At 45.5% G+C, this 12223-nt stretch overlaps 1 protein-coding gene across 1 annotated transcript in view; it reads right to left on the bottom strand.

Moving 5' to 3' along the window:
* The window catches only part of PYGM (glycogen phosphorylase, muscle associated), a 138220-nt gene that overhangs the window by 48001 nt on the left and 77996 nt on the right, over nt 1-12223 (bottom strand). The window contains exon 11 of the mRNA XM_086938092.1: nt 7319-7482. Coding sequence (XP_086794218.1) covers nt 7319-7482 — 164 coding nt within the window. The remainder of the gene's footprint in view (nt 1-7318; nt 7483-12223) is intronic.

Genomic DNA, 12223 nt, shown 5'->3' with positions numbered 1-12223 from the left:
CTGTAGGCACATTGTAGCCTTCCTAAGATTGTTATCACTTTCTAGATAATTAAGATAACATTTTTTATATAGAAAAACGTGAGTAGGGTTGGGAAGTTGTGCCCAGTCCTGAAGAAGGTACACCTGTACCGAAACATGTCGACGCACACCAGAGGTTTTGTCCCTAATTAAGACAACCAACCTTGTTTTTTGCACACCTTTTTAATAGCACCAGCTAGGGGTACGGAATAAAGTTTTTTCGCATCACCCACTAGCCAGGTACTTTGTAACCTTTCACCACTCCCTTCACTCACATTAATCCTTTCACTTGCACTCAACACACACCACACATAGTCAACCTTGTCAACGCTCCCGCGTAGTCGCAGGTCGTAGCGTGCTGCATCCCCTTAGCGGGATGCGAAGACCCCGATGATGAAGCATGACACCAAGGGGCCTGTTGGTGTGTGAGGGGTATTTTACACAACACTGAGTGTTCCCCATCCTTGTGGTGCACACTGGAAGTGGGATTCTTCTTGTTTATTTATCAGTGCCAGTGGAGTAGGAATCCTATCTTTGTACTCTACCTCCCCTCTCTGTTATTTGTAGCCAGTGCTGCCTTGGCCAGAACGGGGCAATCAGGATCAGGGTACAGGGTTCTGCCTTCATCTTCCTGAGGACCCTGGGAATCATCGGAAATGGTGGAAAAGAGTACGCAAATACGCTGAACCAACCTATGGAAAAAGCATTTCCGAGTGACCTTGGATGGGGACGCCAGCTTGCGTAGTTTGGGCATTTGGCGTTCTCCTTGGTGGCAAACAGGTCTATTCCTGGGATCCCCCATTCCGAGAATATGTGATCCACCGTACTCCTGTCGAGTTCCCATTCGTGAGAGAGGGATTTCTGCCTGCTTAGGGGGACCGCAATGGTGTTGTCCTTGCCTGGGACATAGTCCGCCCTGAGCGTGATTCCATGTAGTACAAGCCAGTTCCAGATCTTTTGCGACTCGCGTGATAGAGTGAGCGCGTCCTCTCCCCCCCCCCCCCCCCCCCGCTTGTTGAGATAGCGCATCGTCGTGGTGTTGTCCGTTCTGACGAGCTCTTGGGAGGTCTGGATTCGTGGCAAAAAGGCTTGTAGTGCCAGATACACAGCCCTCAGCTCTAGGAGGTTGATTTGGAGGAGCTTCTCCTGATTTGACCATTTGCCGCTTATTTGGAGGTCCTGGAGGACCGCTCCCCAGCCTTCCAGGGATGCATCCGTGGTGATTACCAGAGGTGCTGCTGGAAGCAGGAATGGCAGTCCTATAGACACATTCTTGTGGTTTTTCCACCATACCAGGCTCTTGGATATTAGAGGTGTTATTTTTACAATGTCCTCGAAAGAACCTGTACTCTGCGTCCATTGGTTCGTGAGGGCCTCCTGTAGTGGGCGCATCCTGAGTGCAGTGAGGGATGAGATATTATTTTGTTTTTTCTGTCCTTTGAAGGAAGTGCCCTTGCACATTCCGTGTTCAAGGTCGCCCCGAGGAAGGTGATGTTTCTTGTTGGGGTCATGACCGATTTCTCGTAATTGAGAGTCAATCCGAGCTGTTGAAAGAGAGTGGTGCAGGCGTTGGTGGATTCGGTCGCGCCTGCAGCTGAAGGTGCCTTTACCAGCCAGTCGTCGAGGTAGGGGAAGACTTGGTGACCCATTTGAAGCAGGAAAGCTGCTACAGGTGAAAGGCACTTGGTAAAAATCTGCGGTGCAGATTTGAGGCCAAACGGCAGGACTGTGAATTGATAGTGTTGTCCTGCTACCTCGAATCTCAGGAATTTCCTGTGTCCCCTGAGTATCGGGATGTGGTAGTAGGCATCCTGGAGGTCCAAGGATGTCATAAAATCTCCTTTTTCCAGTATGCCTAGTATTTCTTGGATCGTCACCATCCTGAACGACTGGCTCTTCAGGAAAGAGTTGAGTGTCCTGAGGTCTAGTATTGGCCTCCACTTCTTCTCCTTCTTGCGTATAAGAAAGAAGCAGGAATAGAATCCTTTCCCTCTTTGAGACGGATGAACTCGTTCGATCGCTCCTTTCTTTAACATCGCAGATATTTCCTGGAGCAGCAGGCGCAGGTGTTTGTGCGGAAGCCTGCGTGGAGGGGTCGCAGGTGGGATGGTGGTGAATTCCAAGGAATGGCCGAATCTTATTAATTGTAGGACCCACCGGTCCGTGGTGATGAGATGCCAATTGTGTAGGAAATGGGTCAACTTTCCTCCAATTTTTAATGAGGGATATAGTTGCTGGACTGGCTGGAGTAATTGGTCACTGGCGTCCGCCAGTGCCCCGTCTCTGGTTTTTACCTCTGAAGTGTGATCTTCCATAAGAGGTCTGACGACCTTGTTGCTGTTTCTGCTGGTACTGGGTTTTATTCTGGTAGGAATACGAAGACCTGTTTTGATAGGATCCCCTGTAGGAGGACTGACCTCTGGATCTGTTGCCTCGAAAGGACTGGTTCCTTGCCTGCAAAGTACCAAGTGCTCTAGCAGTATCAGTGTCCTTTTTGATAGTTTGGAGCGCTTCGTCAATTTTGTCTCCGAACAGATGCTGGCCATCGAAGGGCATGTCCAGCACTCTCGTCTGCACTTCTTGCCTGAATGATGTTGCCTTCAGCCATCCCTGGCGGCGCAGGACGGCTGCCCCCGATAGTTGCCGGAAGCCCGTCATGGAGACATCTATGGCACAATCAATGATCTCAGCTGCCGATGTTTGGCCCTCTGTAAGGAGTGCTTTAACCTCCTCCTGGACTGCGTCCGGCAGTTCCGCTATATATGGGACAATATCTTCCCAAAGCTGGCGGTTATAACGCCCCAACAGGGCTATGAGTTGGCTATCTTGATGGTCATGCCCGATGTAGTTGAAAACCTTTTGCCGATTGTGTCCAACTTCCTGCCTTCCTTGTCCGGTGGGGCTGACAGAGGAGAGGAAGGGTTGCGAGAATTCTTTTGGGCCGCCTGTGTTACGACCGAATCCGGTTTCGGGTGTCCATTAAGGCAAGCCGGTGCTGTGGTTGGGGCCTTGTATTTTGTATCTAGGCGCGAACCACCGCAGGTAAAGAGGCCGGCGTCTGCATCAGTTTCTTTCCCTGGTCCCAGAGAAATTCTATCATCGGGATAGACTTTGTCGTTTTCCTTGTTTGCTCCTTGAAGTCATGTAAGAAGCATTCTGTTTCCGTTGATTCCATTACCATATGAAATCTCTTCGCCGCTCGTTCCACTATTCTATGGAAACCCCCAATATGGGAAGATGCCACATACTCATCATCCTCATCGGGATCCGTCTGGGTGTCATGCACTTCCCCCTCTTCCAATTCTTCTTGTTCATCCTCTGATGAGTCTATCACCTGAGGTGGCACTGTCTCATGGCGGACCGGAGTAGTGGGAAGAGTTTGCTTTGGGGCTGTCGCTGGTGTATTTGTCACAGGTGTCGGGCCCCCTATTTCACTTGCCGGTGTTTCAGGGAAACGTTGCTTGTAGTCCTGTATAAGGTATTTAAGGTCATTCACAATTGAAACAGGAAGGCATACCATCGGGGTGACCTCTGTGCGAACATGAGCTTGGAAAGAATGCTCCTGGTAGCTAATCTCGTCCTGTTCTTCGTCCGTACTCTGACATTTTACATGAAGGTCAGAAGGGGACGTTGCTTGATCCATGAGTTCCTCTTCAGACTCCTCACTCTGGAGAATGTCTGTAGGCAGATGACTTTGCGCTTTACTTGGTGACGTTGTCTCCGGTGTAATCTGCTTCCTGGCCAGTTTGTCAGGCGCAGAACCTTTTGCAGGAGCCCCCGCTGTCGTCTCCGGTGTTGTTGACGGTGGCAGGGTCAAAGATGACATTTCTATGAGCTTGGACTTCTTCCACGGCTCAGTAATATTCAATGTCGACGATGATTCCCCCGTTGACGGTACCCTCGTCGACGGCCTGACCCTCGTCGACGGTTCCTCTGAAGACGAAATTTTCCTCGTCGACGATTCCCTAGTCGACGATTCCCTCGTCGACGATGCGCTCGTCGTCGACGGCTTCGTCGTCGACGGCCTCGACGTCGATGGCTTCGTCGTCGACGCCCCCGTCGACGGGAGGCTCTTCATCGACGATGTCGGCGTCGACGGGACAATCTTCGTCGTCGACGGTTTCAGCAGTATTATAGATGGGATAGGTTTACCTGCTGTCGACGATGAAGGAGTGGTCGTCGTCGATGAGAAGACCGCCTACGACGCGGTCGTCGTCGACACAATCGTCGTCGCTGTGGAGACATAGACCGGCGCCGCAATACCTTTTTGCGCCTGCGAGGAAATCGCAAGTTTGCTAGACGACTGTGTAGGTTTCTTAAAGGTCTGAGAATCCTTTAAAGACACTGTAGATTTAGTGGATCTTGCCTCTGAAGACTTCTTTTGTGCCTTCATAGGAGGATTGTCTGAGGGGCCAGGGGAAGCCACCCATGGTCTCTTCAGGGAGGCTTCTGAGGCCATTGAAAAGCTCCCCTCCGAGGATTCCACATTATCTCGCTCTTTTAGTCTGTCAAGCCAGATGAGCAGTCGGCCTTCTCTGTCCCTCTGTGTTTTGTGAGGAAAAGACCTACAAATCTTACAGTCCTTAGATATGTGGTCCGGATAGAGGCAATACAAGCACAGGTCATGCTTGTCATCAGAATGAAGTCTTTTCTTCCCACATGAAGAGCAGGCCCTGAAGAGGGCTTTCTTCTGGGTCTCAGACATTCCAGAATTTGAAGAATTAAACACTTACTGCAGTGATAAGTAGCTTGACGCAGTCCTGTTCAAGACTTTGAAGCCAGAACTCACTTTTAAAGATGGAAAAGTTTGTTTGAAGAGATCCTGAGGAGAACTCAGGCTGGAGACTCCCTAGCACAACGTGCGGTAGAAAATCTGAGAGACTGAGGCTCCTGCCAGGAAGGTTCTAGAGGGAGGGGATAGGTGATTGGCTGACTCTAAGAGTTTGGTCCTTTTTACATAAGGACAAGTATAGGCTACTAAGGTGAGGCCCTTAGGCCTATTTTTCTCTATGTATGTCTATAGGACATTACTTTTTTATGTACCGGAGGCTCCCGTCTCGACGACGGGGAATGATTCAGGCATGTGAATCTATGAAAGACACCCCTAATACTGGATAATCAAATGATCAAAATTGGACTTAGCTCCATTAATCTTAAAAAGGAATAGTTTATCGTTTGTGTGTAAGATGGCTACTGTAGAGAGAAAGAAGCAAAAATACATACAAGTGAAAGATTGCCTCTCAAAGTTAAAAATGCACTGGGACAGAGGCTTACACTATGGGACTCGAAAGGGCACAGCCCTGTAGTAAGAAAGGAAGGGTCCTAATTTGCTCTGGAGATACACACACATTGTGCACATAATCAAACCCAAACTCAATGGCACCTCTTAACTGTTGCCAAACATAAAAGGTGCTCAAGGAGAATAAAGTATTGTGTTGAAGGTTACCAAGATATCCATATTGATTTCGTCAACAGCAGAAAGAGTGTAACTTCTCATATCAACGAGTGCCGATTCAGGACTGTGACCAAGAGGGAAACCAGACTACTGTACAGCTAGAATATGGAAATAAACGAAGTGTGTTTAAACTGCTTAGTTGTCACTATTTTAAGGACTTACTGATCCCAGGTGGTTCTTGAATTGAGCTACAAGACATGGAGCAGTAAACTACAGTTTTCTTAAAGTGACGGCAAGGCACATTCAGTTTGCGAGAGCCACAAATTCTAAGAGAAAGACACGATAATGATAGAAGAAAAGTGTGCAAAGAGATCAGGGAGTTTTCTGTGAAGTCAGTAAGGGTCTGTATCATAATAAGTTCATTACTTAATCTGGTGTAAAAGAGGGTTGACCCTTTAACTCTGACGAAAATAATGTAGTAAGGGGTCCTGGACAGGAACCGGTTAACTTTGCTCCACTCTCCCAAGAAAAAAGACATGAAATGAGAAATGACATTGTGGGCAAAGACTTTTACCTATGCTAGATTTATCAATCACCTGAAGTTCAGACAGATGTACTGTTCTTATGAAACAGGTAGACCATTGGGTTGCACAGGTCTTGGGAGACCAGGGGAGGGCGTAAGGGTCCATAGGGGGAAAGAGAAACTTAAGATAAGACAAAACAATAAATTATGAATGCCTGCTCATAAAATCCAAGAGAGGTCTTTACATCTGCCAGATCAGCTACAAAGATTGGATTAGGAATTATTTTTTTAGATTGGATTAATTTTCTTTTAACTGTTTAAACTCTGGCATAAATCATTGCCTAAAAGGCTGTGGACACAACATGTTTTCTTAACAGCAAGACAATTAAGGGTTTCAAAGCAAATGGAGAAACTGCAGAGAAGCAAGGAGCAGCTTTGCTTCTCGAAGGAATTCTTACTTCCAATCCCTTGGAGTCGAAGTCATGGCATTGACAGTAATGAGCGGATTACGCAGTTCCTCGCAGTAGAGGGGGATGTAGATTGTTTACTGAACTGCTGCTCTGGGACAGCAAATCCCTGAGACCTAGGCAGTATCCCTGACAAAGATATTCTGCCGCTCAACTCCGTCTTTCATAGTAACACTGCAGCTCACTGCATTCTTTGAGGTCTACAGATGGTCTCCAAGAGGCCCTTCTTGAGACATCTGTTAACCGTACCTGGTTTCCTTTCAAGGTTATCTCTCAGAAAGACCAGACCTAGGCTCTCGTTCTTTCATCACGGTTTACCCGCCAGTAGCAGTTCTTCCAGCATACTAACATTTTCATGCTTAACAAGTAAAAAACTACTTGCAGCAAATAGATCATGATGTGACTCATAAAACGGATAATTGGCACCAAACTGAAGAAACGGTTTTAAAAATGGTCCTAAAACAAGTACACTTCAAAAAAAAAAAATGAGTTAAAAAAAACTACAGTTCATGCCGAAATCTGAGCTCCTAATCAAGAAAAGTAACGCGATTAAAAGTATGCATTACTTCTTGCCCCATGAGCTTTCAGGTACAAAAAGAGACCTAAAAAGGTCAGAGGATGAAACAGGACACTGCCGTCTTGAATAATTTTGTTAAGTAGAACATTTCCTGTACCAAATACAGAGATAAATGCAAAAAGGTCCTCCATAATTAAAAGCATTGGAAGGGGTTGGATGAAGAAAGAAAGGAATGAGAGGGTTAGTTGTGGAATTTTCTGTGCATAAGAATTGGCCGGTTGAACAGAAACATCTCAACCAGCACCCATAAAGTTAACCATTCAGTGTGGGAGCAAGGGTAAATACAAATAACACGGGCCTAAAAAGGAGGTGCCAATTCTTAGATACTAGGTACTTACACAGTATCCTTAATGATGTCAGAGTGAATCTGAGCAACACCATTTACAGCGTGAGAGCCAACGATGCACAGGTGGGCCATGTTAATCCTCTTCACACCACCCTCTTCCACCAGCGACATTCGGCGCAAGCGGTCAACATCACCGGGGAATGCAGCCGCCACTTTCTGCAGCAGAAAAGCAAAAAAAGAACTCCATTCATTACCAGAACGCATTAAAAACATGTTGCTGGCTCACTGAAGGCAATACAAAGGCGGAGAACCTAGCAAGGGCAAACGTATAGCAAAATTACAATCTTAAGAATGTTGCAGGTCCAGCACTGTACAGAACGCTCAGGATAGAAAGTGAAATATGAAAGGAAGACAGCAAATACTGTCAAATGTAGCAAGAACATATTGCCAGCACATTTAGGAGAGTTAGAGACTCAGAAGGGAAGGCAACAACAAATCACAAATGTAGAAGAACAGGAACTAGAGCACGTTCAGCACGAAGTTCGGTTAAGAAAGGAAGGCAGCAGGGAATCGCACATGTATCATGGCCTGCAAAAGTGTAGCAGAGGACAGGACAGGTGGTCAGATAAAGAGGGAGGAAGAAAGCCCAGACTCAGGCTGTAAAACACCTAGTTAATCACATTCAGCAAGAAAGGGAAACACTGAAACCGTGTATTAGAAATACAGCAGGATAGACATCAGCAGAGCACATTCAGTAAAGAGAGCCGAGCCATGCAAGGGCAGAGCAAGGAATGTGGAACAGACTTGTCTATAATACAAGGCTAAGCTTTTGCCAAAGGAGCCAATGGCTCTCAAGGAACATGTTCATTGCCCAAATACCTATTTCTATGAGCCATCAATTTCTGATGAGTGTTTCAGATATATAAACCAATTTAGTTGTTATTGATGCAGTTATTTTCTTAACTTCCAGACTGGGCACTTCTGTGACACTTTTCTGTCAACTACACAGCTGAATTTAAAAGTTTGTAACTCTAAGATCATACCCCCTTGTACACCACACCCCCTCTCATCACCGGTTTCCAGTAGCTCCTTGATCAACTCTTGCGTAGTCCATGTCGCCGTATCCACTTCCTGCACCTTATCCATGCTTTCACACTGCTATCCTGTACTACCTTCACCCAATCTTGAGGCCTGCAACTCTTTTAACTACACTCATCCACTTTCTGCCACATCCTACTGTACTACTTGTTAAAAAGAAGAAAGAAATCGGGGCAACACCATGTTCTGCTCAAATAAACATCAGATGAGACATGACATTAAGAATCAATACACAAGAACTGAATGGTTAACCGCCCGTGCATGCGATAGCCTGGTTTTTCTTTTACAAATATTTTAGTGAAAGACAAGGTCAGGCCAGATTTATCCAAAGCTGCTTCGACAATATAAAAGGAAAATGTTACTCACCCTGTAAGCATCTGTTTGTGGCATGTAGTGCTGTAGATTCACATGCTGTGCATACTTCTGCCACCCAGTGTTGGGCTGGATTGTTCACTAACTTGTTTTTCATCAAATAAAGTGTTTCAAATCAGATGCACTGTGACTCCTACCTTGACCGGCAATGCACAAGGCCATCAACTCCATGTTAGACTGTTTTCCACACAGCTGTTGAGTATAATAAGGAGGGTTGGGTAGAGTGTAGGGTTTCGACGGAGGGGAGCTTGTTTTTATTCGAAGAAGTTTTTTTCGAGTCACAAGGTGGTGGGACTCCACCTATTGTTGGCAATGTGCATGGGCATCAGCTTCATAGATTGTGTATCCCGCCTCTAGGGTGAAGATGTAGATGAAGCACAGAAATACAGAAAAGAACCATGGAAAGTGAGGAATTAAGGATGAGAGTATCTGCAACAAAACCCAGGTGGCCAGGGAGGAGGAAGATGGGTGCATGTTAATCTACAGCACTACATGCCACAATCAAATGCTTATAGAGTAGGTAACATTTTCCTTTTGTTGCAAGTGTAGCTGTAGATACACATGCAGTGTATAGACTGTAAAGCAGTCCTTCCCAAGCGAAGCTCAGCAGGAGGAGGATGCAGAAAAATTGAACAAGCACTGACAAAGCCAAAAGGTTTTGCCTATGCAAGATCTATTGGCTTTGTCAATGTTTTTTAGCCATGTTGTACAGCAGCACATCTGCTCTGCAGCATGGCTGAAAGTAAAACTGCATCAGATCTTTTTTTTGACTTTCAACTATGCTGCACAGCAGCTGTGGAGATGTACAGAATGGCAGAAAAATATTGAGAAAGCGAAATAGCTTGTGTATGCAGGAGCTATTTGACTGTAAGGACAAGCAACACGGGACGGCTACTGTATTGTTGGTTGCCCCCCCTCGAACACACCAACCTATTGTGTTGATAAATGTGCTACCATAGCTGCCAAATGGCTCTGTGTAAAGTGAGATACCCTCACTAGTCCTGGCTTTTTAATCCACAGCATTTAGCATATTGTGAATTACATATATGGAAATTCAAAACACAAAATACAGAATGCAAAGAGCTCTTGGCTCGACAGCCAGCACTAGCTGTTGGTGTCCCATACTAAAAGCCATCTGACGGCTAAGCCAAATCCTTCGCAAAAATGCAGAACAAGCTAAATTATTTTTTGCAAGTTGAGCGAATGAAATATATAAGAGTAAGTAAATATGTGTGCAGGAGTTCAGGCCGAACTTTTTTTGTGGATAGATTAATCTCCTAATTTTTTTCCTATGGCACTTACTAAAATGCAGGTTTTTCATGAGTTATGATCCTTGCCTTGGAGTCCAGCTGGTGTTGTATAAGTGCTGGGACTCCACAGTACTTCACTGCAGAGGCAGCTGCGTGTCAGTGCTGTGCTCCCACATTCTCTTCGGTACATACCTAATGGCGAATTCATGTTTTTGGGAGGTTATCTTTCCAATGTGAAAACATAATAATAATATATTGTGGTGACATAGGGGGTGTGACATTGCAAAAATAATTGTGCTTTTCCTAAAAAACAATAGTTAAAAAAAACCTCACCAAACAAAAAGGCAACCATTCCAGAAGAACGTGAAATGATGGGAGGTATGAGAGAAAAATTCAAGTCTTAATGTCGACTTCAACATCCTGTCATTCGGGCAAATCACTTAATCGCCCCATGCCAGAAAATGCACTTGTGAAGTGAAACTGGTCCTCGTGTAAAGCATTCCAATTCCACCTTGAAGTCAGCCAAAAGAAAAATAAACACCAGGCTCCCTCGAAGACACAGCTTGATATTTGACCCCTGTCTTTGAATGCACATCAAATGTGAAAAATAAAAACAAAATTTAAAGGCATGTTTGCAGAAAGCAAGTTCGTGGAAGAACACAGTAAACCTGGTTTTGGCAAGGGAAGGGACACACTGAACCTGGAGAGCCAGCAAATAGAAAGCCCGAAAATGTGAGTTAGAGAGCCAATAGTAAGCAATGGGGGGAATGTATTATTCCTATGTCAACTTTCCGAAAGTCTCCAAGATGTCTTTAGCAAACCAGACAGCGTGCTGTCTGGTAGACTGCGACCTAAAAAGTGTACTTAAGACAGTATGGACAACTCTAGCTTGTTGCCTAGCCAGGACAGCCACACAGTAATGAGCCAAGTTGCCAGCTAGCGGTATGTTCCCTAAAAAAAGCCATAGAAGCCCCTTTTTTGCTCATGGAATGGGGTCTGGTAGGGAAAGGTAGGAATCTTTTAGCTTTAGTATAGCAAGTTGGGATACAAAAGGATAAGCCAACAAACAATACTTGCTTTGGAAATAGCACGGCCATTATGCCGTTTAGAATAGGACACAATGAGCTGTTTTTTTATGAAAAGGTTTTGTTTTATCCACATAATACATTAAGGACCTTATGTACGAGCACATGTTCCCATAGACACAGAGTGAGTAAAACGCTTACATCTGGCCCTAAAGTTTTTTTGGCATCCAAGGAATGTAAGTTAAGTTCCGCTACAGACTCTGGATGTGGAAAGAAAACTGGCAGCTCAATTGTTTGATTGAGATGAAAACGAAATACCACCTTGGGGAAAAATGTGGGGTTGGGTCTAAGAAGCACCCTGTCTGGATGTACTTGGAAAAAAGGCTCTTCTAAGGTGAGATTGGGTACCTAACTGACTACCCTGAAGTGATAGCTACAAGGAAGGCCTCCTACCATGAATGAAACCGAAGCGAGCTCAAAAGGAGGGCCCATGAGCCTAGTTGGTACTATGTTCAGATTCCATACCGGAGCGGGGGTGTCTGGGGTGGGAAAACCTGCTTAAGGCCTTCCATTATGGCCTTAGACTGGTACTCTGAATAGCGAAGTGCACTGCCTGTTCTGTAGGTAAGCCAGCACAGCAGTCAAATGTAACTGTATGGAGGTATAGGTAAGGCCTGACTGTTGAAAGTGAAGGAGGTAATAAACAATGTCTTGTACCAACGGAGCTAGAAGATTGATTGGTTTTGGAAGACAATAGTGCACAAAGCGCTTCCATTTTGCTGCAGAGCAGCCCCCGGTAGCAGGTCTACACATTTCACGATGAATGAACACACATTCCTGTGATAGAGTTTGGTTACCTTAGCCTAAGACCTCAGGGGCCCTTTCGCAGAATTGAGCTTCTGAGGATTAGGGTGTCGGAGGGTACCATGATTTTGAGTTAGAAGGTCTGGCCTGTGGGAAAGCGAACCCAGGTTGGGGCTACTAGAATGAGAGTAAGATGTCTGCCTCAGTTTGCAAACTACAAACAGTAGAAGCTGGAGAGGTGGAACAGCATAGGCAAATATCCCTGACCAGTTTATCCATATTGCATTGCCCATGGACCAAGTATGTAGTAACCTTGCGGCGAAGTTGGTGCATTTTGCATTTTCGGCGGTGGCGAACAGGTCTATGTGAGGAAATCCCCACCACCAGAAATACAAGAGAAGAATCTAA

This window comes from Lissotriton vulgaris, chromosome 9 (assembly GCF_964263255.1).
Source record: "Lissotriton vulgaris chromosome 9, aLisVul1.2, whole genome shotgun sequence".
In the NCBI taxonomy this organism is placed as follows: Eukaryota; Metazoa; Chordata; class Amphibia; order Caudata; family Salamandridae; genus Lissotriton; species Lissotriton vulgaris.
The sequence above is the reverse complement of the archived record's forward strand: the minus strand, read 5'-3'. Positions and strand labels throughout refer to the sequence as shown.